The 26,338-nt window shown below is 42.3% G+C and overlaps 2 protein-coding genes across 6 annotated transcripts in view; one reads left to right on the plus strand and one right to left on the minus strand.

Annotated features, from left to right (window-relative positions):
* The window catches only part of WDFY4 (WDFY family member 4), a 255,952-nt gene that overhangs the window by 193,160 nt on the left and 36,454 nt on the right, over window positions 1-26,338 (plus strand). The gene's annotated exons all lie outside the window — the stretch shown is intronic.
* LRRC18 (leucine rich repeat containing 18) lies at window positions 5,014-25,621 on the minus strand. Of its 2 annotated transcripts, none has more exons than XM_043926462.1 (4): window positions 25,524-25,604; window positions 20,467-20,507; window positions 8,407-9,254; window positions 5,014-5,310 (listed from the first exon to the last, which is right to left on the minus strand). In XM_043926462.1, exons 3-4 carry the CDS (start codon window positions 9,168-9,170, stop codon window positions 5,289-5,291), a joined length of 786 nt encoding a protein of 261 aa, XP_043782397.1. In that variant the 5' UTR covers window positions 9,171-9,254; window positions 20,467-20,507; window positions 25,524-25,604; the 3' UTR covers window positions 5,014-5,288. The 2 variants fall into 2 exon arrangements, with proteins under 2 accessions (XP_043782397.1, XP_043782399.1); XM_043926464.1 differs by lacking the exon at window positions 5,014-5,310 and adding an exon at window positions 19,983-19,984 and having other exon boundaries at window positions 8,263-9,254; window positions 20,467-20,554; window positions 25,524-25,621.

Here is a 26,338-nt window from a genome sequence, read left to right on the forward strand (position 1 = left end):
GGAGGTGGGAGGGGGGTTCAGGATGGGGAACACATGTACACCCATGGCTAATTCATGTCAATGTGTGGCACAACCGCTATGATATTGTAAAGTAATTAGCCTCCAATTAAAATAAATAAAATTTAAAAACAGATGGCTTGGATTGGGGTGGGTGGCAGTAAAGATGGTGTGAAATGCTCAGATTTTGGACCTGTTTGGACGTGATTGAAGGTACTTCTGGTGGGATTTGTTGACAAGTCAGTTGTGGGTGGCTTATATGTATATAAGAGAAAGTGCTTAAGGATAAGACCAAGCATTGGGGCTTGAGCAATTGGAAGATGAAATGGGGAAGACCACAGGAAGAGCTACTTTGGGGAAGTAGTAGATATCAGGGGCTCAATTTTGGATGTGTTAATTTTGAGATGCCTGTCAGCTATCCACGTGGAGATGTCATTCAGGTCATTGGATATATGCTTTGAAATTCAAGGCAGAGTTGCTCCGGAGACATACATACCTAAGCTTGTGGGAGACGAACTTTGACAAAATGAGGAAGCTGGAGAGCTGGCCCTAGGCTCTGGGACCATGCAAACAGATAGGGCACATGGTGAGGCTGTGGTGCTATGGCCAGCCATAGGCTTAAGGATCAGCCTGATTGGGGCTCATAGTAAGTGTTCAATAAATGATAATTCCTTTGCTTAGTTTTAGAATCAACTGCTGTGTATTTTGGGCATGTGTACGGAGCAATTGATTAAATACAGGCATCTGTGTTCTCAACTCTTTTGAGTCTCTCCAAGCCCTTCTCCTACCAGCCAAAGGATGCTTTCATGAGTTTCAGGGGGTAAGGCAGTGGTGGCTAGCCATTGCCTTATGCCTGGAATGAACTTGGCCATTTTTTATTTGGATTACCAAGGATAATGCCCAGTCTACGCACTGAGTCTTTAAAAATGCCTAGCTGCACTATGGACACTTTAGAGGATGTGAGCTTCTCTTCTCTGAAGGAGGTACATGGTCCATTCTACGGGTTTTCACCTGGTCCAGGATGCTTGGCTATCCTACAGGTTTTTGTATCTTCAACCCCCAGCTCTTCATAACTGGCTTAGTCTCTCTAGAGACCATCTCCCATGTATAGGAAACCAGATCTTTTGGGTACCAGAATTTTTCCTGAAATTTCAGTGACAATGGCTGCCTCCATATCTGAATTCCAAGGATGGTGTACAGACCTGGGTCCCAAATGGAAAATATTGGATTGGCCAAAACATTCACTCAAGTTTTTCCTTAAGATGGTGCAAAAAACCCAAATGAACTTTTTGGCCAACCTGCAAAACCTAGGGTAGCCTGGGATCCATAATCCATCTGTGTCTCCCCATTGTACAAATGGACCATTCTAAAGGCAACATGGTGGCATAATCAGACATCTGTGGGGGCCAAGGCTCTGCAAGCATATAGGAGTTTCCAACATAAAGCCAGCTGGACCCCCCTGGACATGTGTCTGATGGCCAGAAAGCTCCATGATGTTAAACACAGGCAGGCTGTGGGCAGATGTGAGAATAGCTGAAGTTACAGGGAAAGGGAAGCTAGTAGGAAATAAACATGTGAAGAAACACACATCTTTATACTTAAAGATATCTGCATCCTTCCACAAAGGGCTGGAAATAGTTTCTAAACAAAATATGAGGTATAATGATCCTTTACGAATTATCCCTAAACTCCTTTAATGGACAAAAACATAGATGTGATATCAGGTACCCAAAGTGATCTAGCTTCTCTTATTGTCCTGAAACTAAGAAAACCCAAGCAATTGTACTAGGTTACATCATTTCCCAGTGACAGATAATAAGATACAGATGGTGTGAAAGATATCTTTTTTTCTGGAACATACTTTCCCTTGGCACTGATAAATAGGGTCATGGATAACAAAGAAGTTAATTCCCTTGTTTATAAAATATGAATAAAAAGCACTGAAGAATATAATTTTCTATATTGATTCACTGAAAAATAGAGCCCTAACATTTGGACTTCTTTCTGTACAGACATTTCTTTGGGATGCTAACATGATCTGGCTCAGTTCCATTCCTTTCTGGTGATCTCAGCTCCTACTGAGCTCAGAGTTTACAAAGCTCAGAGAAATACAAGGCCCAGATGCCTATCTGACTCTTCCTCTTTCTCAAATCTCTGTTGCACACTACACACATCTTTGAATGAGCTAGAGGCATCCTTCCACATTCATAGTCCCTTCCACAGCCATGGTCCCTGAGGCCTGAAATATTCACTTGCCACATCAGTAAGACAAAAGTGTCCCTGGGCCGGAGGAAATTGTAGGTTGTAAGGCAGGGCTTATATTTGGGGCCTTATTGTATTTGTAAATTCTGAAAGGTTTCCTCAGTTTTATAGCTAACTTAAATGTAATGGTTAGGATGAAATTCATTTTTTGGCACTAAGTTCTGCAGTTGAGTAAGTAGTGTCCTTTATAGATTTCCTTTAATGAATGAGTTTCCTTCATAGAATATCTTTGAAACATAATGAAAGGGAAAGAACTTAGAAAACCAAACATAAGAAGCTATACATCCCCATAAGAAGAGGATCTTCCATGATAATCAGGGCATCACTGTTAGCAGCATGGAGGCTAAATTTCAAGTACTCCATCTTCCCATTTCTGCTGCTTCAGTCACTACTCTCCAGAGATTGTCACTGATGACCAACTGGGAGGCTCAGAGTCTGTAATGTGCATGGTTACTTTGAAAAAGAGAACTTCAGCTTCATCACTGAGTTGGAGAAACATGCTCCTTGGGCGTCTTGGCGAAGCACAGCCCTAGGAGGGCAGTAGTAGGGGCTGCACAACTCAGACCCTGGGGTTAGAGCAGAACCGCTAGAACCAGAGGTGAACTAAACGCCATGGGGAAGAGCCAGTGCCCTGGCATTGTGGAGCTTCTCACATGGCTGGCTCAACAGGCAATGGGCAGTGGAACCCGGTGACCAGAGATGAGCTCTGCCTGGGTTCTGCTCATATCTTGGTTCGGGCCCCATTTGTGTTGCTCCTTGTCTTTATTGTTCATATTTCCTCTTAGCTGTATTATTATCCATGCATGCATGTGTGCTAAGATGCTTCAGTCATGTCCGACTCTTTGCGACCCTATGGACCATAGCCTGCCAGGCTCCTCTGTCCATGGGATTCTCCAGGCAAGGATACTGGAGTGGGTTACCATGCCCTCCTCCTGGTGATCTTCCCAACCCAGGGATCAAACCCAAGTCTTGTGTGTCTCCTGCATTGGCAGGTAGGTTCTTTACCACTAGTGCCACCTGGGAAGCCCTATCCTTATCCATGACCTCAGACCTATTTTGAGGCAGAGGTATAACTGAAGTCCTCTCTGCACCAAGCCTGGCCCCTTTTTCCAACCAGCTTCACCTGGTCAACTGCCCACATGGGGTAATGGACAGGTATGTTGAAGTCCAGAACTGTGAAAGGAACATTTGCTGACTCGTGGTCCCCCTACCCCGTTTGCTGCTTGTGCCTAGCCACCACCAGAAAATCTGGAGCACAGATCAAGAAGCCATGCATTGTCTTTTTATTATTTTAACATCTTTCTCAGGAATATTCAAGGATAAGTTCAACATGGGTAATTTTACATTAGTCCAGTGATCTGAAGTTAAGGTGCTTTTTCCCCTAAAATGCCTTGACTCTTTGGGAGAGGAACTTTAAGCTTGCCATAGTTACTCATAAGTTAGCACTTGGCAGATACAGAAAGATCTGTTTATCACTTCATATAGGCTGTAAGATTTTTTGTTTGCTTTTTAATTTTAATTTTTCAATACCAATAATATTTTGTATTAATATACAAAATATATTAATTTTTTGTATAGCTGATTAACAATGTTGTGGTAGTTTCAGGTGAACAATAAAGGGACTCAGCCATATATATACATGCATCCATTCTCCCCCAAACCCCCTCCCATCCAGGCTGGAACATAACTTGGAGCAGAGTTCCATGTGCTGTACAGGAGGTCTTTGTTAGTTATCCATGTTAAACATACCAGTGTGTACATGATCTTTAAAATGTTTTTATTTTAAAAGAACTATTGATTCACAGGGAGTTGCAAAAGTAATACAGAGAGACCCTATGCAGCCTTCACTTAAATTCCCCACAATGGTTAAACCTTGTGAAACTCTAGTACAGTTTCAAAATCAGGAAATTGATGTTTGTACAATATGTTTGCATAGTTCTTTGTCATTTTATCATATGAGTAATTGTGGATGTTAATAGTGGTGGTGGTCACAAGAATCTACACAATGGTATCTCTTATGCTACCACTTCATGGTGATGCCCACCCTCTAATACCCGACATCATCCTTAACCCTTGGCAACCAGTGGTCTGCTTTCCATCTCTACCATTTTGTCATTTAGAGAATTTTGTATAAATGGAATCATAGAGTATGTGACCTTTGGAACTAGGCCTTTTTTAAAATTCAGAATAATGCCTTTGAGAGCCATCCAAGCTTTGTGTTATGTCATATGTTCCTTTTTATCTTTGAGTAGTATTCCATGATGTGGAGTAAATCTTTCCCTGACAGAAAAGAAAGAGGAATAAAATGTAGAAGATGCCTCATAACCAGAGTTGGTTTAACCACTTGCCTATTGAGGGAAATTTGCTTGTTTCTAGTTTGCAGCTGTTACAAATAAAGAAACTGACATTTAATATAATTATTAAGATGTTAGGTCTGCCAAATTTTATTTTTTGTTTCCTACTTTTCTCTCTATTGTACATTTCTGTCTATTTTTCCTGCCTACCTTTGCATTACTGAAAGATCTGTTAAAATTCTGCATCAATTTATCTATAGTATTCTTGAGGTTTTCTGGTATAAATTCTTTGTACAGATTTTAGTTGCTTGCAGTATTACATTATACATATTTAATTATCTGAGGCAATTGGTGTTGGGATCTTACCAGTTAAAGTGTAAAGGTAAAGTAAAGTGTAAAGGTGTAAAGACCATAAATCTTTTAAGTCTTAAAGTCTTCTTTTAAATCTTTGTCTATAGTTTATATATATCATTTTCTTAAATATTTCCTCTATATACATTAAAAAGAAACCACACACCAAGTATTTCCCAAAGTCATTTTCACACACAGGTAATCTAACGCAGAAGAAGCAAAATTAATTTAAAAAACAAGTCAGTGGTTTGGCCAGCACTGGAGAGCTTGGCTTCCGGAATGTTCCCCTTGCCACTCTCTCTTCTCCTAACTGAGGGCTTTTCTTCTTCAGAGCTGTTTACTCTTGTTAGGTGATTAGTCTTCAAGTTTTTGCCATAAGCTACTCTAGGGTGATGTTGAGCGTATCCTGGGGATGAAGACACAAGAGGCCAAGGCAATTACTCCAAATCATGGAGGAGAAACACGGCAAGGGCAGAGGTCACACAAGGATCACCTAGGTCATGCCTGGCTTTCAGAGAGGGTGGTGACTGGGTTAGCAGGAATGAGGGTTTTGTTCTGTTTGAGGAAAGAGAAAACCCTGTGGTTTTCCTATCAAGTATTTTGGGGCCTAATCCACTCTCTAGGAAGTAAAGGTGACTGTGGTATTTTAGGGCATGAGGGAGCATCATCATTAAACCTTTCCCTGACAAAAAGAGGAATAAAATGTAGAAGAAGCTTCATAACTGAGCTCTGTCTCCCAGCTTCACTCATAATATTGCCAGGGTTTCCTGATGAACCAGAGGTCTAAGGTTAATGTATCCTGGGGCATATCAAAGGCCCCTGCCCATTTATTTCTCAGTCCTGGTGACGTTCAATGCACTTGAAACCCCTTCCTGAGACATGGCTCTAAGAACAAATGTAGCATAAAGCACCTAGAGACCAAAGATGGCAAAAAGGTGTCAGTTGGAGGTAAACCCAGGAGAGGCGCTAGAGAGAGATTTTGCAAACCAAGCACAGTGGGGGAAGTTGTTACAACAGAGCAGAAGGGGTAAAGGAGAAATCTGTGTTCCAGACTAAGACCCTTTGTAGGGGAAACAGGTAGATCTGTCTCCTTCTTAACTCATTAATTCTAAAGAAAAAGTGTCTCAAGTGGGAGGAATGGGAATGGGCAGCATCCACATACATCACTTCTTGTTCAGATCAAATGCCCTTGCATGGCTTCTGTATTTCTTGGGTCAGAGATGAAGTAGCTAAACTAGCAGGATGACTATTTAGGAACGTGTTCAAGGCCTGACATTCTAGTGGGGTCTCCTGGGCCTAAGCCATGACATCTCATTATTCATTTCACAGTCATGTGTCCTCTAGTCATCTATAGAAGGGATTCTAAGAAATCATTTTGGACTTTAAATGAAGAAGAAAATATAAAGAATGACATTCAGGACTCAAAAGGATGCAATGAAATGAGTTCTCTAATATATTACTGGTAGACTGATAAATGGGTACAAGCATTCTATAAGCTACTTAGTAGCATATATCAAAAATTGTTTTAAAAACATATGCTTTAGTACAATATTTGCAATAATGAAGATATATCAAGGAAATAATGCAAAATATTTTAAAGATTTTAACCATACAGGCTTTATCACAAAACGATTTGGTAAGTGACCTAAATGTCCAGCAAGAACTTAATTATGTATATCTATGTTTGTCTATCTTGCAGATGTTTTAAATTAGGGTTATTAAGACCATGCAGCCATATGTGTTTCAAAGAAGGATAAAAATGATGTGAATGTTATTATTTTAACTATGCATAAAAATATACACAGAAAAATAACTAGTAGGGAAATCTGTCAATATTATAGCTGACTTACACTGTAGAGCTGTGGATAGTTTAAGCTGCTCTATTTAAAACTATGCTGTGGTATTCTTACTTTTATAATAGACAACATTTAATAAACAAGAAAAACTACAAAGGAAATTTTGAATCTGTATCTTCAGAGATTTTAGAAGTATAATACAGTAGTCAAGCATTTCTAAGGAAAATAAGCAATGAGGAGTGAAGAAAAGAAATATGCTGTCTGCTGTGGTGTGTATAACATGAAAAAGAAATACATTAGTTGTAGCAAACTAATTGATATCTATTAATATCTCTCAGTGCTTTTCCGCTGATGACTACAAAACTTGTTGCCAGCTCAGGAAAGCCTTGATTTAAAACAACAAACAACAAGAAACTTTTCTAAAGTTATCTTCCTTGATCCCTTTCTTTTAGGCAGTGTAAAAGTGTGAGTGAGTGGTACAGAGAAAGTCCTCAGCTATTGTGAGTTCTGCAAGCAGATCTAGAGTGACTAAAGGCACTGTCCAAAGTGGGATCTCCGCTCTGAGATGCCCTGAGCTCTAGTTCTTAGAGAGAACTGACTTATACTGAATACTCAATCTGGTGAGCTATCTGCTTGAGATGCATGACAACCCTTGGAGTTGTGCTGGTGTTATTTCCACTGTACAGATGAAGGAACCAAAGCTAAGCAAAATGCCCAGGGAGGTAGCAAGTAAAAAGCAAAGCTTCCCTGGGCCCAGATCTGTGCAACTGCAGAAACTTTATCTTTTCTCTGTGCCAGGTTAGCCCTGCACACCACTAGGCTCTGATCTCTTAACTTCCTCAAACAATGACATTATGCCCTGTCTTCTTTCTACCTGCCTTTCCTACAGGTCGCAAAGGGCAGGACAAGCTTTCCCCCACAGGACACAGTCCCTGCACGTACTAGCACAGTGCCTAGTAAGGTATTTATCTATTGACTGCAGCAACCCCTATTTGCACCCATCCTTTGCTTATTCCAGGAAGGTATGGAAAAGCATTGCACATAATTAGATGGGAGTGAACCTCATTCATTCACACAGTCAAGGGCTTGCAGGTTTAGTCTAAAAGCTACTAGAGCAAATTATGCAAATGTAGAAAAGAGAAAAGAATAGGACTGCTTTGAGCGCAAAATGTTAATGCAAATACTTAATGATAATATCTGCTCAACTCTGTGGCCCAGTTTTGTCCCCTCCCCAAGACTAAATGTCCATCTGCCCTGCTACCAACCAATGTTTAGAGATGCCTGACTTTTGAAGCCCTGACCCAAAGCATTCCAGGAGAAAAAGCTCCACACTGAGGAACTGGTAGTTGATCCTGAAACCTGTGATAATGAGACAAGACTGTGTCAGCTGCCCAGGCCACAGGCTGTAGGCAAGAGAGGTCTAGAGCAAAAATGAGATGGATGGCCCTTTCCAGATTCATTGTGCCTGTATGTATGGGTGTGTGCATGGAGAGAAGACAGAAGTGTGTGAAATGGCAAAGAACTAAAAGCCTTTTGATCAACAAAATCACAAGCCAAGGAGGTAGGGAAAGGTATTTTATCGGCTTGGCTGGAGAAGCTATTGCAGTAATGGCAGGAGCCCTCAGTTTTCTGAGGTTGCAGCCCATTGTCACCTTCTCTCCCCCTCCCTTTTCCCTTCCTGCTTTAGGGCCAGGGTCCCAGGTCACCTCCAATCTTCTTGGGATTCCTTGGCCATGGAGTTGGGTGAGACCAAAGTGGAAAAGATGGCCTTTCTTGGTGTCGCCGTGGCCATGCTCTTGATTTTGTTCAGCTTGTCCCGGGCCTGTTGGCATTTTCTCAGGCAAGTCCCACACAGATCCTTCTCTTCCACCAGATACAGGTTGTCCAGCCTCCTGATGGAATCCACAAACATATCCGACGACTCTGCCTTGGGAAAGGGATTTCGCTTTGTGTTGAGCTTTTTCAGCTTGGGGAGCTTGGAGATGCTGTTGGGAATGTTGCTCAGCAGGTTGTCATGGAGCCCCACCTCGTGGAGCTCCTTTAGAGCACCCAGTGTGGTGGGCACGCTGTCCAGATGGTTCAGGCCTAGATTCACAGTGCGGACATTCTTGAGTTGATTGAGCTCTACGGGCAGCCCGTTGGTGGTCAGCCTGTTGTTGCTGACGTTGAGGTAGAGCAGAGAGGTCATCTGGCCGATGGTATCGGGGAGCTTGTCAATGTAGTTGCTGTGCAAGTCCAGCCACCGTAGGTTCTGGAACTTGGAGATGGCATCAGGAATCTTCTTGATCAAGTTCCGGCTCAGGTCGAGCTCATCCACATCAGTGAGTCGCAAAATACACTTGGGAAAGGTGGTAATTCCCATCTTGCTCAAGTCAAGGCGTTTCTTTCCATCAAATGTGATCTTGATACAATTCTTGGCCACAGCGAGGGTGATCTTTTTGCCCTTGGGGCCTTTTGCTCCCTTGGCCATGTTCTTTTAGTAAAGGAAGTATGTTGTTCTCATTGATTGGTGTTCAGTTAGAGGAAATATAACATGAAACTGCTAGAAGATAGACTGTGGTAAAAAGAGAAAAAATGTCCAGTCAGATGATGTAAGGATACTGGACTGCCCCCAAATTATAATGTTTTACTTGTAATGGTTTAAAATAAGAGAAAGAGGAGAGTAGAGAGAAGTTAGGCCATTAGCAGAAGGAACCTAACCGAAGACCTTCAGCAAATTGAATGCCCTCCTCACACCTCATGCTCCCAGATGTAAAATGGGAGGTCCAAGGTTGGCGTGAAGGATGTTCAGTGCCCCTCCGGCTATGCCATTCCCTGACTTATATCCTGGATTATTACATACACCCCCTTCTGGGTGTGTGTTGGGGGCGGAGTAATGTCTTGGATATGTGCCCTTTCCCCAATCCTCATATAAATCTAGTCTTTTCTTAGAGTTATCCTGTGAATCCCTAGGGTGGGACTGCTGAGTTCTCAGAAGCAATATAGCCTTGATATAAGGGAGTAAGGTGGGAGGAGTTAATAATGACTTACATATTACATCTGTCTTCACCTTTTGGACCCAGAGGAGCTAGTCACTGCTACCATAATTGCGGTGTAATAAAAGTGGCACAGAAAAGCCCCCAAGTAGGAGAATGTGTATACACCATTCCCATGAGCACGGAGGAGAGGGTCAGGGTAGAGCCTGGAAGAACAGAAGGCAGTGCTGCCTTTTTCCACCTCCAACCCCCTTGTCTTCTGCCCCTCCTGTCCTTCACACTGTAATTCAACTGTAGACACCTCTGCACCGATAGACGTGATAGGACTATCACATCTAGGACCATTAGGACAGTTAGGACTTCCACCATCAGAAAAGTAGCACATACAGTGACAGGTTGATTCTGGCCTCAGAAGACTAGCTTAGAAGTCCAGTTCCACCACAAACAATTTTCTTAAATTTTCCGTGCCTCAATTTCCTCATTTGTGAAAATAGCCCCCTTTAAGAACTCTCATGGAGTATAAAGTAAACTATAAAGTGCTACAACAGTGCCTGGTACATAGGAAAAGCCTGATTTATGTTAACTATTAAATATTATTGTCAGGACCTTTGCACATACTGATTTTAATTCTCAACAATCCAGTAAGATCTATAGGCTTAGCTGCATTATAAAAAGAAGACTGAGGCTTAGGAGTGAGGAAGGTCTACAGTTAGGAAGAAGATGCAATTGGCCTGCCAATTCTAGAAGCTCTTTTCTTTTCTACAACTTGGTGTCTCTTGCTTGCTGATTTTCTATTTTGGATCAAGGTCCCCCCACCCCCGCCCGGAGGAAGTATTCTGTCAGGAGACAAAGGCACTGCCTCCATTTTTCTGCAGGGATGGGTGGGGACGTGCTCTGCACTTTCTCTGCTTCATCATCCAGGCCCTTTATCAGGAGCTATGTTTGTGTAACACATATAGTGCACGCATGCTCAGTCGCTCAATCATGACTGACTCTTTGCAACCCCATGAACTGTAGCCCACCAGGCTCCACTGTGGATTTCCCAGGCAAGGATATTGGAGTGTGTTGCCATTTCATCTTCCTGGGAGGAAATCCACATTCAGACAGAATCAAACTACTCAAAATTAAATCAAAAATTAAAGAAAAAAACATGTTGCCTACTGGGAAACAGCAATATGAATTATTATAGGTTTCTCACTGGAAACTGTGGAGGCCAGAGGTAACTGGAAAAAATATTTTCTAAATAATGCTGATAAAAGGAACTGTCAACCAGACTGTGAATGAAGACATCCTTTATGAATGAAGGCAAAATAGATAATCTCAGATGAATGAAAAATAAAGGAATCTTTAGATGAAAGAGAAACTAGAGAGAAGCTTGAACTTTGAGAATAAGGGAAGAGCAATGGAAATGATAAATATCTGATTAATAGGCTGTGTTTTTTCTCCTTTTACAATTTTTAAAATACAAGTGATGGCTGAAAGCAAAAATTTTAACTGTCAATGTATGTAGATGGAATGCATACCAACAACTACAACATAATGGGAGAAGTTAATGAGACCTAGATGGTAGGTAAGATTTTTAAGTTGTTTTGGAAATAGGAAAATTTAATTCTCAGTAAGCTATAGAAAGATAAGTATGTATATTTTAATCTCCAGAGCAATCAGGTGGATTATAAAATAAAAGATTCAGTTATATGCCATCTCAGTTTAAATAAACAAAAGCAAATTAAACTAAGAGAATGGGGAAGTAAACTTACTGTGCAAAGACTAAAGGAAATGTGGAGTGAAACTTTTCATGACTTTGAATTTGGCAAAAGTATAACCCATAAAAGGGAATACTGACAATTTGGACCTCAACAAAACTTGAAATCCTTGCTCTGAAAGACAAACAAAACCCCATATCCATCAAAGAACTAGTATCCAGAATCTATAAAGAACTCAAGGTCAACAATAAGAAAATAACAATACAATTTTTTAAAAATGCCCAAGATATTTAATGAAGCATTTCACCATAGAAGTTGTATGGATGGTTAATAAGCCGCAAAACCACAAAGTATTGCTGAGTGTCATCAGTCACTGGGGAAATGTAAATGAAAATCACAGTCAGATACCGCTGCACAGTTACTAAAATGCCTAAAACAATAAACAAACAAACAAACAGACATAAAAACCAATAATACAAAGATCTGGTGAGCGTGTGGAGCAACTAGAATGCTCACATATTGTTGATGGGGATTCAAAATGGTAATATCACCATGAAAAAAACAGTTTGGCAATTTCTGATAAAATTAACCATACACTTATATGACCCAGCATTTCCCCAACTAAATACTTAACCCCCACCCCCCAAAGCCAAAAACTCAAGTTACCATGAAAACTTGTATTTATAATTGCTCTATTCACATTTGTCACAAAGGGAAACCAAAAATCTGAAGGTCTTTCAGTGCCTGGATGGATAAGAAATTGTGGCTTATCCTTATAATGGGTACTATTAAGCATAAAGATCTACTGATACATGCAACAACTTGGATGACTCTCAAAATCATCCTGCTAAGTAAAAGAAGACAGTCTTAAAAGTCTACATAATGAATGAGACCATTTATATAGCTTTCTGGAAACATCACAACCACAGGTACAGAAACCAGATTGGGGGTTGGTTTTCAGGGACTAGGGATGGGGAAGGTTTGACAACAGAGCTGCACAAGTGAGTTTTCTGGAGCATTGGAACTGCCTGGACCCTGACTGTGGTGGTGGCTACATGAAGCTATACACGTTAGAGCTCAGAGAACTATATACAAAAAAACTGTATACTGACTTTATTGCAGGTGAATTTAAATTAAAAAAAAAAGAAAAAAACCTCAATAGACTATTTCTGTCATAATCTACTTCCCATTCTCAGCCTGACTGGGAAGTCTGATTTTTTCACGCCCCAATGTTTTGCCTTTGACTGTGTGAATCACAACAAACTGTGGAAAATTCTGAAAGAGATGGGAATACCAGACCACCTGACCTGCCTCCTGAGAAATCTGTATGCAGGTCAAGAAGCAATAATTAGAACTGGACATGGAACAGCAGACTGGTTCCAAATTGGGAAAGGAGTACGTCAAGGCTATATATTGTCACCCTGCTTATTTAACTTATATGCAGAGTACATCATGAGGGATGCTGGACTGGATGAAGCATAAGCTGGAATCAAGATTGCTGGGAGAAATATCAATAGCCTCAGATATGCAGATAACATCACACTTATGGCAGAAAGCAAAGAAGAACTAAAGAGCCTCTTGATGAAAGCGAAAGAGGAGAGTGAAAAAGTTGGTTTAAAACTCAACATTCAGAAAACGCATGGCATCTGACCCCATCAGTTCATGGCAAATAGATGGGGAAACAGTGACAAACTTTATTCTACTGCAGATGGTGACTGCAGCCATGAAATTAAAAGACGCTTACTCCTTGGAAGAAAAGTTATGACCAACCTAGACAGCATATCAGAGAAGGCAATGGCACCCCACTCCAGTAATCTTGCCTGGAAAGTCCCATGGACGGAGGAGCCTGGTAGGCTGCAGTCCATGGGGTCGCTAAGAGTCAGACACAACTGAGCGACTTCACTTTCACTTTTCACTTTCATGCATTAGAGAAGGAAATGGCAACCCACTCCAGTGTTCTTGCCTGGAGAATCCCAGGGATGGGGGAGCCTGGTGGGCTGCCATCTATGGGGTCGCACAGAGTTGGACACAACTGAAGTGACTTAGCAGCAGCAGCAACAGACAGCATATTAAAAAGCAGAGACATTACTTTGCCAACAAAGGTCTGTCCAGTCAAAGCTATGGTTTTTCCAGTAGTCATGTATGGATGTGAAAGTTGGACTATAAAGAAATCTGCGTGCCAAAGAATTGATGCTTTTGAACTGTGGTGTTGGAGAAGACTCTTGAGAGTCCCTTGGACTGCAAGGAGATCCAACCAGTCCATCGTAAAGGAAATCAGTCCTGAATATTCACTAGAAGGACTGATGCTGAAGCTGAAGCTCCAATACTTTGGGCACCTGGTGCGAAGAGCTGACTCATTTGAAAAGACCCTGATGCTGGGAAAGATTGAAGGCGGGAGGAGAAGGAGATGACAGAGGATGAGATGGTTGGATGGCATCACCGACTCAATGGACATGAGTTTGAGTACTCTCTGGGAGTTGGTGATGGACAGGGAAGCCTGGCGTGCTGCAGTCCATGGGATCACAAATAGTCGGACACTACTGAGCAACTGAACTAACTGAATGTTTTCCCTTGAAAAGGGCATCCACGTGTGTATCATGTGGGCACTGCTGGGGTATGTATGCATGCAAACCATGTGTATGGACACGCACACTTTGGGGAACAGCTATGCACAAGGTGGCATATCAGAAAAGCTGTCCTACTGCCCTTGAGTTAAAATCATAATTAAAACAAATATGGACTGAGATAGGGGGAGCCTGTGTTCTAGTCATGTTTACCAATGACTTCTCATGGTAAGGCTGCCAGATTTAACGAATAAAATTGCAAGATACCCCCATTAAATCTGAGCTTCAGATAAACAATGGACAGATTTGAGTATACATATGTCCCAAACACTGCATAGTTCTGTATTTTATTTGGCAACTCTGAAAGTATAGTTGGGTCTGAAAGCATAGCAAAGTTTCCTTTGTCCATGATTCTTGTTACTTCTTTGGGTCTAATTTGAGCCAAGTCCATGTGCTTATCCCTGCATTCATTTATTCATTTATACCCTCATTCAGTAAGTTTATTGAGACCCTACTAGGTACCTAGTCTCTATGTTATTTATACAGGTAAACAATAAATGGGGCCAGTTTCTAAACTCAAAAAGTTAAAATCTAGATTGCTACTGATTCTGGCCACCAGATTCTTCTGAGCCCCAAAAAGCCCAGGCTGTCTTTTGTATTTCTTACATTTAATTAAGACAAAGTTCAGCTCAGGGAGGACAAGCACAGCAAGTAAAGGCAGAAGGCCCTAGCTGGGGAGAATGCTTCCCATAGACTGGAGATACGACCAGTTAAGCCCAGCTGTGCCTGCTCCCCAAAGCCCACCTGCTCCATGGTAAGAAGCCTCTCATCTCTGATGACTGATGGGGAGGAAGCAGCGTGGAGCTATCCACAAGGACTTCTCCAAACGGGCCCTTTGACTCAGAGCCTGCTCAGTCATTCATCACCTGCAGGCAAAGTAGGGGCTAGCTGGGATAACACACTTCTCTTTCTCAGTACATATGGGCCCCCAGATAGCCCAGACCAGAAGCTGCCTGCTCAGTCCCCACCCGCTTCATGTTTCTCCTACTTTATCTGTCTTGGGACACTTGCTCTTGGCTAGGGAAAGCAGGGTGTATTGCTCAGGGTCCATTCTGACCCCTCTAAGCTGTGAGAGCTGCTAGAAGCACACCAGTGCCAGGAACCCCCAGAGCCCAGGGACATCCATCCCTTTTTTTATTCAACTCTGAATGGTCAGCATCCTGCCTAGGTCTGCCCACTGGGTGGGAGAATACGTATTGGCAAAAGAAGTGTGAAATAGATGAGCTTTCAGTACAGCTAAATCTCATTTGATGACCTGTCATTATCAATTCATAGAATCTTCAAATATCAGCATAGGGTCAATCCACACAAGGGCAATTATAGGGAGAAAGATTGTAAACAGATAATCAGATAGATGGGTAGGTAGATAGATAGACAGATGGATGAACAGACAGTCAGATAGACAGATAGAGGGTAGTCAAATAATAGATTTCATTTCACATGAACAGCTTAGAAACACAAATAGAAGTTTCTAAATGTACTTTTTGTTTTATACAATTGGTTTTTATACTTTATTAAAACTGGTTCAGTTGGTTTGACTTTAATTTCTAATTAATTTTTCTATCTAGTCATTGTGAATCAACCAGCATGGTGGGACACCCCATGGATATCTAAATTAAAAATGTAATGGCAACTTATATTTTAAAACCATCGGAATATCTGCAAGCATTTTTAGTTGTAAGATCATTATCTTTCACTAGAATACTAGAATTTATCTGATGCTTCACACTCATGTATCTTTATATTTTTAAGAACAATTATATATACACACACACACACACACACACACATATATATATATCTGATATCTTTAAACATTTTGCTAACATGATCTCATAATTATTTTACCCTTTTCGTTGATACACTGAGACTGGGACAGATATTTTGTGGGACTGAAACCCCCAAAGTCACCATTGTTTCACAGCCCGTGTTTGGGACTAACTTAGCAAGCTTTGTGTCGTTGGAGGAGAGATATCTTTGTGTGTCGGGGGAGAAATATCTTTTGCTGTGGGACATCTCTTAAGAGGAAGTAATGCAAATTTCCCTCAGTGAAGTCAGTCGTTCAAAAGTCATTCATTATTCTCTCTCCTAACTCTAATAGGACACATTCATAGATATGTAAGAGGAGAGCCTCACCTCTGCTGTGACATCCCGTGAGCCTTGAGATCGCTCCCCATGTCCCGCAGCCCTTCCCAGACAGAGCTGTCCCTTCACATGAGAAGCCCTGTGGCAGGTGGAGATGTGGGTGGTCACCTTGGCACTGTGTGTCAATGGGATGTGTCTAGAACCTTGGCCAGACTTCTAAAACAGGCACGTATGTTTGACTCAAGAGTCATCTGAGCTGGGGGAAAGAATTACTATTTGTCCAGAATCCACTCTGGGCCAGGAGCTGTGTTTTCTACAACTAGATCTGCCTTTTGGAGTATAGACTCACTGGAGGTATAGACATGAAGTGCTTTTATTTTTTTTCACTTCTGCCCCCAGCTATATTGAGCTCTGCTTTCCTGTGGGCAGAAGGACAGATTGCTAGGACACGGACAGACTAGAGGGAGAAAGATTTCTGTGCAGTTCCCAGCAGTACCTCCACCAGACACTTGGTGGAGTTGATAGAGGGAAATGAGGATGACAGGCAGGAGGGGTGAAATCTTACAGGGACCCCGTGATTGTGAGGGTTTTCTGAACTCAGTTTTGGAAATGCTTCGTAATGTCAAGAGCCACTTACTACTCTTCATTCAGGTGATATGTACCAAAGTAACTATTGCCAGCATGCTGCTGGCCCTTTCTGTATCTCTAATCTCCATAGCAATCATGCAAGTGTCCATCCTATTTTTAATATAAAAGGATTAAGGCTCAGAGAAGTGAAGTGACTTCCCCAAGTTCACAAGACAACACAGCTCAGCTAAGCCTAGGTTCCCTAGGTATTACACACCCACAAGCTTGGGTGTGTAATACCAAAGTGTATGGTCTTCCCACTATACTGTCCTGTCTCTCTTTTCCCCCAGTTGCCTTTGCTCTAGGCTTGTTGCCTGTCACTCCACTGTCTAGGGACCAGTGTGTGGGGTTCTTGTCTTCATAGATGCATGTATATGTATATAGATCGGAATGTAGTTGAATAGTATGAATTTCAAATTATTTTAATAGCATTAGTGGAGTCATTTAAGTGTAAGAGCTTGAAGATCAACAATGAGAGGGGGCGGGGAAACAGTTTAAAGGCTACATGTAATGCTACCAGCCACTTCATTTAATAGGTGTGTGCCCCCTCCCCAAATAAATTTTATACATATCCTTTTTTTTTAAAAAAAAAGGAAAACATGTATTAGAAATTTTAAAAATTATTGTATGTTACTATTCTATTTGTATATCTTCTCAGAATTTTAGCAATATTCCCGTAACATGTTGTGTAAAAATAAACTGAAATAATTTGACTTCTTAAAAAAAATTAGGACAAGAGAGTGATGATGGAGACAGAAATCTATTGTTCCTCAGTCCCTCCAGTATCCCTGGGCTCCCATGATGTGGGCCTCCTTAAAGATTCCGTTTTTCATGCAGCATGGCCTCAGAACACTAGCGCACTGCATTCCCACATGCCCACCAGAGAAGCTGGCCGTCTGCTGCCCTGGGCAGGGGTGGAAGGGTGTCTGCCTGCTATGCTGGGCCCTGAGACGCTGTGTGCGGTCACCAGAAGTGCATTTTCATGGCGTGGCCTCACCTGAAAAGCAAACACTTGTAAGATGCACTTCTGTGAGTCCCAAACTGCAAACTTTGTCAGACCCCTGATGCTGTCCACCCCTCCACGGCCTCCAGCACACACATTCTCCTACGCACACCCAGCCTTTAGAGGCCCTTCACGCCACCTTCACAAAGCAAGTGCCCTCTGGTTTGTCCTCCGGTTTCTTTAGTCCTCATGACTTTCTGAGGTAGGAACATTCCTCCTACCCAAAGATAGGGACCTGGGGGTGAGGTGGGTGTAAAGCAGTTTATCCAAGCTCACGCCACTCAACTTAATCCAGGGCTTCTGGGAGAGATGTTCCTCCTATGACATCAGAGCTGCAGCAGACACAGTGTCTGTGTGGAAGGTTCACTTCATTTGGTGATTATCTGGTTAATTTGATCAACGCAGTGCTAAGGATTTTATATTACACATGTACAGGTTCCTCTACCTCTAATATTATTTACTTCTCCGTCCTCAGCACCCATGTGGGGCTGCACAAGGACTGCCTGGGAAGCCATTATCTGTCAAACGGGCCCCTTCCCCCTGGAGGGTAATAAGAATTCAACTTCTATTTGAAGCAAAAGTTCCCAGGGGGTCACATGGCCCAATAGCAAAAGATTATGATTTCTTATTGGCTTAATAGCATCTCTTTTGTAATTCTGAAAGTGCTTTGTTTTAATTGGATTTGTTAAAGGAACAAAAGGGAATAGGTGCCTTACAGTTAAAATAAAATATTAAGATTATTAGTTTAACAGCCTAGAAATGCCTTGTTCATCAACCGACATGTTCAAAGCACACAATGCAACCTTGACACCCGGAAAGCAAAGAACCAAAGTCAGTGCTGGTACCTTTAAACCCCAAGAGATGAGCATTAATTCAGTTTCAATCAACTAATTCCGTTTCAATCAACGTGGTTTAAGCACTGCTATTGCCAGACAGACACAATTGCATTTTCTCACAGCCAGGCCCTCCCTTGCAGATAAAGAAACTGGGCTCAGAGAAGCAGCTTGGCAGGGAGAAAAGTGCAGGGCCCTTAGATCCACATGCGGTGCCACCCAGCTCCCCAGATGCCATCCTGTGACCCTAGACAGTCTCAGGAGCCTCGCTCAGCTTCAGCCTCCACTTCTGTAAATAGAATTGTAAAAGTGGATGCTTCTGAAGGGCGAGGTAAGGGTGAGTGAGGACCATGAAGACCTTTGTTGTGACTGTGGGGGACGGGGTGTAGAGAGGAGTGATGACTGGACAGGACCACATAACTGATGACAGGAGAGCCAGGACACCAGGATTCCAACTGGGTAGAAACCTGATCCAGACCCCGCAGCCCAGCATCCTTCCTTGCTGGGGCATCCCTGCCTCCCAGGGGCAGACTTTGGGTTACTCCATCTGAAAGCCAGAGAGACAGCTCCTCTGAGGCACAGTGCCTCACACCTCAACCACGATCCCAGAGTTGGGGGCAGTTCTCAAGTGTCCAGTGATACCTGCATTTTTTCTGCACCACGCCCCATCTGGCCCCAGTGAGAACTTGCTGAGGGGTGGACAAGGTGCAGATCAGGTATACCCCAGCAGTGTGCACTGGCAGGCACCCCCGTGTGGTACCCCCATCTGCTGTAGGACACCCCCCAGCATTGAGAAAGCCTTTGCTATAAACCTGCCCACCTGTGAAGCTGTGAGATACCTTGAAGGGGAATGTGGAAGCTTGGAGGCCAGTAGAACTGGGCTCCATCCCTACCCTCACTGACAATCTGATTTTAATCGTGAGCTCAGTTTACTAATCTGCAAAATGGGTTAGAAAACTGCAGGTTTTTGTGAAAATTGAGGTGATGACTGTATGCTAAGTGATTGTATGTTACATGGTACTCAGTGAATGGTAATCTGGTTCCTAGCACCTTTATGATGGAAATAATGCTGATAAATTCACCCAACAGCACCATATTGACCACCTCCTTCAAATTACTCCACACTTACTCCAGGCCAGGCATTTTACAGACACTATAATTCTTACACCTGCCTGATGTATTTATTGATTTTGATCTCCACTGGACAGATATGGCACGTGAGGCTCAGAGAGGCTAAGTAGCTCATCCAAACTCCCGGAGACTCGAAGTAACAGCACTTACCTTTGTCTGTGGTAGAAATAGGGACGTGAAGTGTGTAGTCTAGTGTGTTCCATGCTGAGGTCCTCCTTGCACAGCCCACCCCAGCCTGGGGCTCAACCACGTGTTTGTGGGCTCTGGGGTTCAGGATCACTCAAAGGGTTTGCCTCTAGACTTCTCAAAAGACAGACTGTGCTCTAAACCCCAGCACAGTCAGCAGTCATCAGGTTCCCTTCACAGGCTCCAGCCTCCAGACTGAGTGAGTTTCCTTAGAGGGGTGATTGGCCGGGTAAGGAAGTAGTACACACACTCATCTCCACCTGCTTGTGGAGCAGGAAACAACACTCAAGGGGGCTCAGACTTTGAAAGATCGTCGAGGTGACCCCAAAGGCCCATGGATCCCCACACTAACCTCCCAAGCTTGTCCATGGCCCAGGTGCCTGAGGACGCCAGCAAGGTGCCCTCCCTGCCTGGGGCTTGGGCCGGCTTCCTCCCCTTCTTTGTAATGAATCAGCTGGCATCTGGGGTATGTAAATAAAGCACTCCAGGGAAGCCTGCGTTTCCAAAGTTGCTTGCTTAGAGGAGGAGAGAAAAAGAGTTTAAAGAGGTGTTGTTTGGCAGAATTAAAGTAAAATAAGTGCCACCAGAGGAATGCTTACCCTGTTGTCCCAGTTCCTCCTCGACTGTGAAACTTTGTCACCTGGCAACAAGAGACCTGGCGTTAATTAGCATAATCTTGACTCCAGCCTGCAAGGAAGGCAGGGCTGAAAGGGTCTCCAGGACAGGGTCTGGGGTCCCAGGGGCTTGTACAGGGCTTCCTCCTGGTTTCCCCCAGCAATGCCCTGGGGATTACAGTACAGGACAGCTGCTTTCCATGGCGACCGCCGGAAGTGCACATTGCTAACAGAAGGGAAAGAGCCACGCTTGGCTCTTTGAAGGGACAGATATCTTACTGTGGCTCATGAAATATCATTCGACTTCCTTGTAATTTGCCTCAGTATTTCTTTCTACTCTTTGGTTTTTGAGAGGATGTCTTATCTGTTTGTTTATTTATTTGGCAAAAAGGTTAAATGTTAAAATTATTTTGCAAATAATAAAATAACATTATAGGAAAATTAGAAAATGCATATATAGAAACAAAAATATAAAAATACTCTAAACTGTATTACCCAGGTTGAATTAAAAAATAAATGAAATAATTTTCAAATAAGTCATTTGAAATGCAAACTTAACCCAAGCAATGAAAATTTTGGAAGGTATGAAAAAGGAAAATGAAAAAGTTCAAATTAAAAAATAAAAATATGGTAAGCCATTAAGTTAGAAATATAGTTAACTACAAAACTTCTTAAATATGTGAATACTAATATCTATCCAAAATGAAATAAAATTGATCATTTAATTTAGACAATAAATGGATTTAACATAATGAGCAAATGAAGATGACTAGAAAGTTAAAAGTTACCTGAACTTCTAAAACTTAGTGCATTTCTAATTAGAATTTTCTAAAAACATATAATTTAAATTAGAAAATAAGTAATCTGAAAGTTATAAAACATAAATAAAAATAAAATTAATATTTTAAGGGAAACAATATATGAAAACAATACATTAATTTTAATTTTTAAAACTTTTATTGACCTATAGTTGATTTACAATGTTGTGTTAATTTCTTCTGTACAGAAAAGTGGATCAGTTATGTACACATACATATATGCACACACATATGGCTTCCCAGGTGGCTCAGTGGTAAAAGAATCTTCCTGCCAATGCAGGGACACAAGTTTGATCCCTGGCTCGGGAAGATCCCCTGGAGAAGGAAATGGCAACCCAGTCCAATATTCTTGCTTGGGAAATCCTATGGACAGAGGAGACTGGAGGGCTACAGTCCATGGAGTCACAAGAGTCGCACACAACTTAGTGACTAAACAACCAAAAATAACACATATATTAATATATTCTTTTTCATACTCTTTTCCATTATGGTTTGTCATAGAATATTGAATATAGTTCTCTGAGCTATACAGTGGAACCTTGTTGCTTATTCATTCCATATATAATAGTTTGCTTCTGCTAACTCCACACTCCCATTCCTTTCCTTCCCTACCAGCTCCCCACCACCCCTACCTTGGCAACCAAACTCTGCTTTCTATATTGTGAGTCTCTTTCTGTTTTGTAGATGTGCTGATTTGGATCGTGTCTTAGATTCCATATGTGAGTGATATCACGGTGTTTGTCTTTCTCTTTCTGACATTTCACTTAGTATGATAATCTCTAGGTCCATCCATGTTGCTGCAAATGGCATCATTACATTCTTTTTTGTGGCTAAGTATGATTCCATTGTGTAAATATAAAATATATACTACATCTTTATTCATTCTATCAATAGACATTTAGATTGTTTTCTTGTCTTGGCTATTGCAAATAGTGCTGCTATGAACATAAGGGTCCATCTGTCTTTTTGAATTACAATTTTGTCTGGATATATGCTCAAGAACAGAATTGCTGGATCATATGGCAACTTATTTTTAGTTTTTTGAGGAACCGCCTTACTGTTTTCCATGGTGGCTGTACCAAGTTACGTTCCCACCAACAGTGTAAGAGGTTTTCCTTTTCTTCACATCTTTTCCAGAATTTGTTATTTGTAGACTTCTAATGATGGCCACTCTGACTGGTGTGATGTATCTCATTGTAGTTTTGATTTTCACTTCTCTTATAATTAGCGATATTGAGAATCGTTTCATGTGCCTGTTGGCCATCTGTATGTCTCTTTTGGAGAAATGTCTATGAAAGTCTTCTGCCCGTTTTTCAATTGGGTTGTTGGGGGTTTTTGTTGTTGTTGTTGAGTTGTATGAGCTGTTTGTGTATTTTGTAAATTAAGCCCTTATTGATTGCACTGTTTGCAAACATTTTTTCCCATTCCTTAGGTTGTCTTTTCGTTTTGTTTATGGTTTCCTTTGCGGTGTAAAAGCTTGTACTCTTGATTAGGTACCACTTGTTTAGATAAATACCTTTTAAAATGCAGATATGTAAAACTTTGTAAAAGTCAGAGCCACTTGTTTTCAGCATCTAGAGGTAATTTGAAGTTATATAAACCCCCAGACTTCTCATGCATCAGCAGCATCAGGTTTGCAGCATAGTTGTGCAATAATAATTCAGTAGTTTTGCTAATGTTCATTTTTAACTTCCAAATATACCCAAGTTGACGATCAGGTAACTGCCCTCTAATCCAGCCAGAACAAAGATTTTTGTTGTCATTTTGGGGGGTTTTTCGTTGTGGTGGTGGTTTTTGCTTTTGTTTTCTTTTCCCCTTCAGAGGAAAGCAGTTGTCTTCAGAGTCAGGGCCTGGAGTCAAGGTGTGGTCAAGGTATGGTCCAATAGGTGCTCTGCAAAGCCTGGTATGCTGGACACTCGTGGGTGCCTGCACTAGGCTCTAGCAAACCCTAGTGAAGTTCTCTAGTCTGCACATCATCTCTTACCCCACCTCCATTTCCACACCTGAAGACAGAGATTACGGCTATCTCATTGAGTCCTTGTGAAAATTAGACAACAAACAAAAAGTCTTTACAGTTTCTAATGCATTAGATAAATATTATTATTGTTTTAATAATAGATTTATACATGTTAAGACAGGAAGTTACAATAAAAGGGGTCAATATCCTTTAATTCAGGAGGATATCTCTATTTTCCAAGAATGCCTATCTATTACTGGATTTCTATTGACCTACAGGGAAGCACAGTGGTAAAGAATCTGCCTGCCAATGCAGGAGATACAAGAGATGCAGGTTCAATCCCTGGTCAGAAAGATTCCCTGGAGTAGGAAATGGCAACCCACTCTAGTATTCTTGCCTGGAAAATTCCATGGACAGAGGAGCCTTGTGGGCTTCCGTCCATGAGGTTGCAAAGAGTTGGACACAACTGAGCAACTGAGTATGCAAGCATTGACCTACAATCTAGATTTGAAAACTAGACTAAACCCAAATTTGCTTCTGAGAAAGGAAATGAGGACAGAGTATGTTTCTATTAGCAGTCTCTCAGCTTCTCACGGAAAACTCTGCCCACCCCACAGATGGCTTCCCCAGCATGCTCCTCCAGAGCCACACCCAGGCAAAAGATGCTGGCCTGAGACACAGCCCAAACCATTAGTAGACACACTTCCAGTTTGACAAGATGAGTGAGTTTTCTTCTCATTGTGGATTGTATTTTCTTGACACCTCTTAGTTACTCACTAACCCATTTCACCATGGCCTCATAACTGTTTTGTGAGTGGAAAAGATACAGGAGAATTTGGAGAGGCATCAGTCTTCTTAAATATGTCTACTTCAGCTCTGGAGGCCCAGTTTCCCTGTAGGCTTTCCCTGGTTATTTTCTTAGTGTCTAAGGACTAGCCATAGCCTTCTAATCCCAGAGGTGAGAAGGACAGGCAGGACACCTCAGATCCCATCCTTTCCTGGGCTGAGAGGGTGTAGCCTCCAGCCAGATGAGTCCATTGGCAGAGACCATTCTGGCCTGGGCTAGCCTACCCCTGAAGGCTGCTGGCAGGCTTCTCTACCAGCCTCCCTAGGAGAGATGTGAGTTCCTGGGCTATGCCTCTGGCTCGTTCTGAGGACAGGCTCAGGGTAGAGGGGAGGTGCCAATCAGGTGGAGCTGGACTAAAGGGAGTGGAATCAAAGGCAAGACAGTGAGGCAAGCCATGGGCACTGGAGTTCTGGGGTAGAGAATGCCCTAATACCACGTGGCAGCAGTACTCAAGCTTCGACCACTTCTAGGGCTTCATGGACACAGATTTGATTAAAGTGAAACAGCACAGGTAAAAGTCACTGTCAAAAGAGGAAAGAATTTGAACCCAGCCTAGCTGTTGACCAGCCACAAAGTTCTACTTGAAGTTAGTGTCCCATCTATGGAAGTCTTCCAGAGGAGTTTAGACGCCTGTCTTGGGGTAAGGGTGAGTTGGTAAGATGTCCTCTGTGAGCCCACCATGCTAGGCCACCTTAAGATTAAGCAGAATGACCTACCTAGGCCTCAGTGACTTTAAACTCTTCCATTCTTCTCAACTCCATCCTAGGTGGCCTGAAGGCCTGGACTGTTGCCCCATAGACTCCATGGCAAACCTTGAGTTGACAGAGCAGGAGATCTGATTCACAGGTGACACAATTATTCTAAGAGTTTTCAGAATGGTATTGGCAGAACAAGGCAGGTCTTGACCAGAAACAAGTCTTCACTCGCTGTCCACACTGTTCTTCCTCCCAGAGTAAAAAAGAATCAATCCTGCTCTAGAATAACATCAACATCCACTAGAACTATACCCACTGAGGGAGCCCTGTGCCCACACCTGTGCTAACCTGTCCCAGACCCTCGGCCACACTTGCTCCCCAGCACTTCTGGGTCAGCCATGTTTGAAGGATGAGGTAACAGCAGTTCAGAGCAAGCAAGTGGTGGGGGCAGAATTTGAACCCAGGTTCTAGTGACCCCAAAGCTGATGCTTTTTCCCATGTGGGCTCCCTCCAACCTTAGATGGGCTTTAGAAAGCCAAGATTGATCTCTGGCATCTTGTTTAATCTACAGCTTATGCTATAATTGTGGGATAGTACCAATTCTGAAAGAAGTACTTTAATGATGAGATATTCATAAAATTCACATAGACCATTATGGAAGTTCTATAACTGTCTTCAGATGAACATGATTTTTTGAAAAAAGAAATCTTTCAGAGAGAACTCACCTTTGGTTAGATGAGTTTCTGGATACTGCTGGTAATGTTGTCTGTTTTTGATGGTAAGGAAATGATGGATCTTCCTTGGAGCTCATAGCCGGTGAAATGAGGAGTAGGATGGTAAATTGCCTTTATCTTCTGCACGCCATTCCACATGATGGCAATGTCACAAAAGACCACAGGCAAAATTCTAGAACTTTTTCTGAAAGAGGAAAAACAGAGGCCCTCTCTTTTCCTGGACTTTTGCTCCCCTAGTCCTCTTCCACTGTCAGATTTCTAAAATAAAGTACCAAGTTCAGCAGGCTTTGCTCTACTAACTCCACACCCTTGAGGCTCAGCCCCACATCCTCAGAAAGCCTCAGAACACATTCTTTTCAAGGTCGAGATCTTCACTGTCTCCAGCCTGGGCTCTGTCCTCATTTATAGCCTTCAAAGTTTTCTGAAACTGGGGGCTTCAGGTTTATAGACTGCATAGAAAAGCTTGTCTCCACTTGAGTCTGTGCAAGCTAATGCAATAAATGTGACCATGTTTTGTCTGTTTCCTGTTGTTACTGTTTGCCTGAATAAAATGGACTGAAATGATGATTTCTCTATTGGCGGGAAGAGGTGAATCCCAGCAAGGGAGTTGCTTTCTGTTTATAGAAAATCTGCCAAGGAAGGTATTGAATGAGGAAGGTTGGGGAGCCTGGACAGACATCACAGCAGTGCTGTGATGCAAAGATGAAGAGGTGCAGGCCTGCTGGGGCACTCGGGCACCAGGCCTTGTCACATGAAGGTGCAGTCCCTGTGGGCTGAACGTCCCTGTGGGATGCATGTGGGAGCAG

This window comes from Cervus elaphus, chromosome 15 (assembly GCF_910594005.1).
Source record: "Cervus elaphus chromosome 15, mCerEla1.1, whole genome shotgun sequence".
NCBI classification, from domain to species: domain Eukaryota; kingdom Metazoa; phylum Chordata; class Mammalia; order Artiodactyla; family Cervidae; genus Cervus; species Cervus elaphus.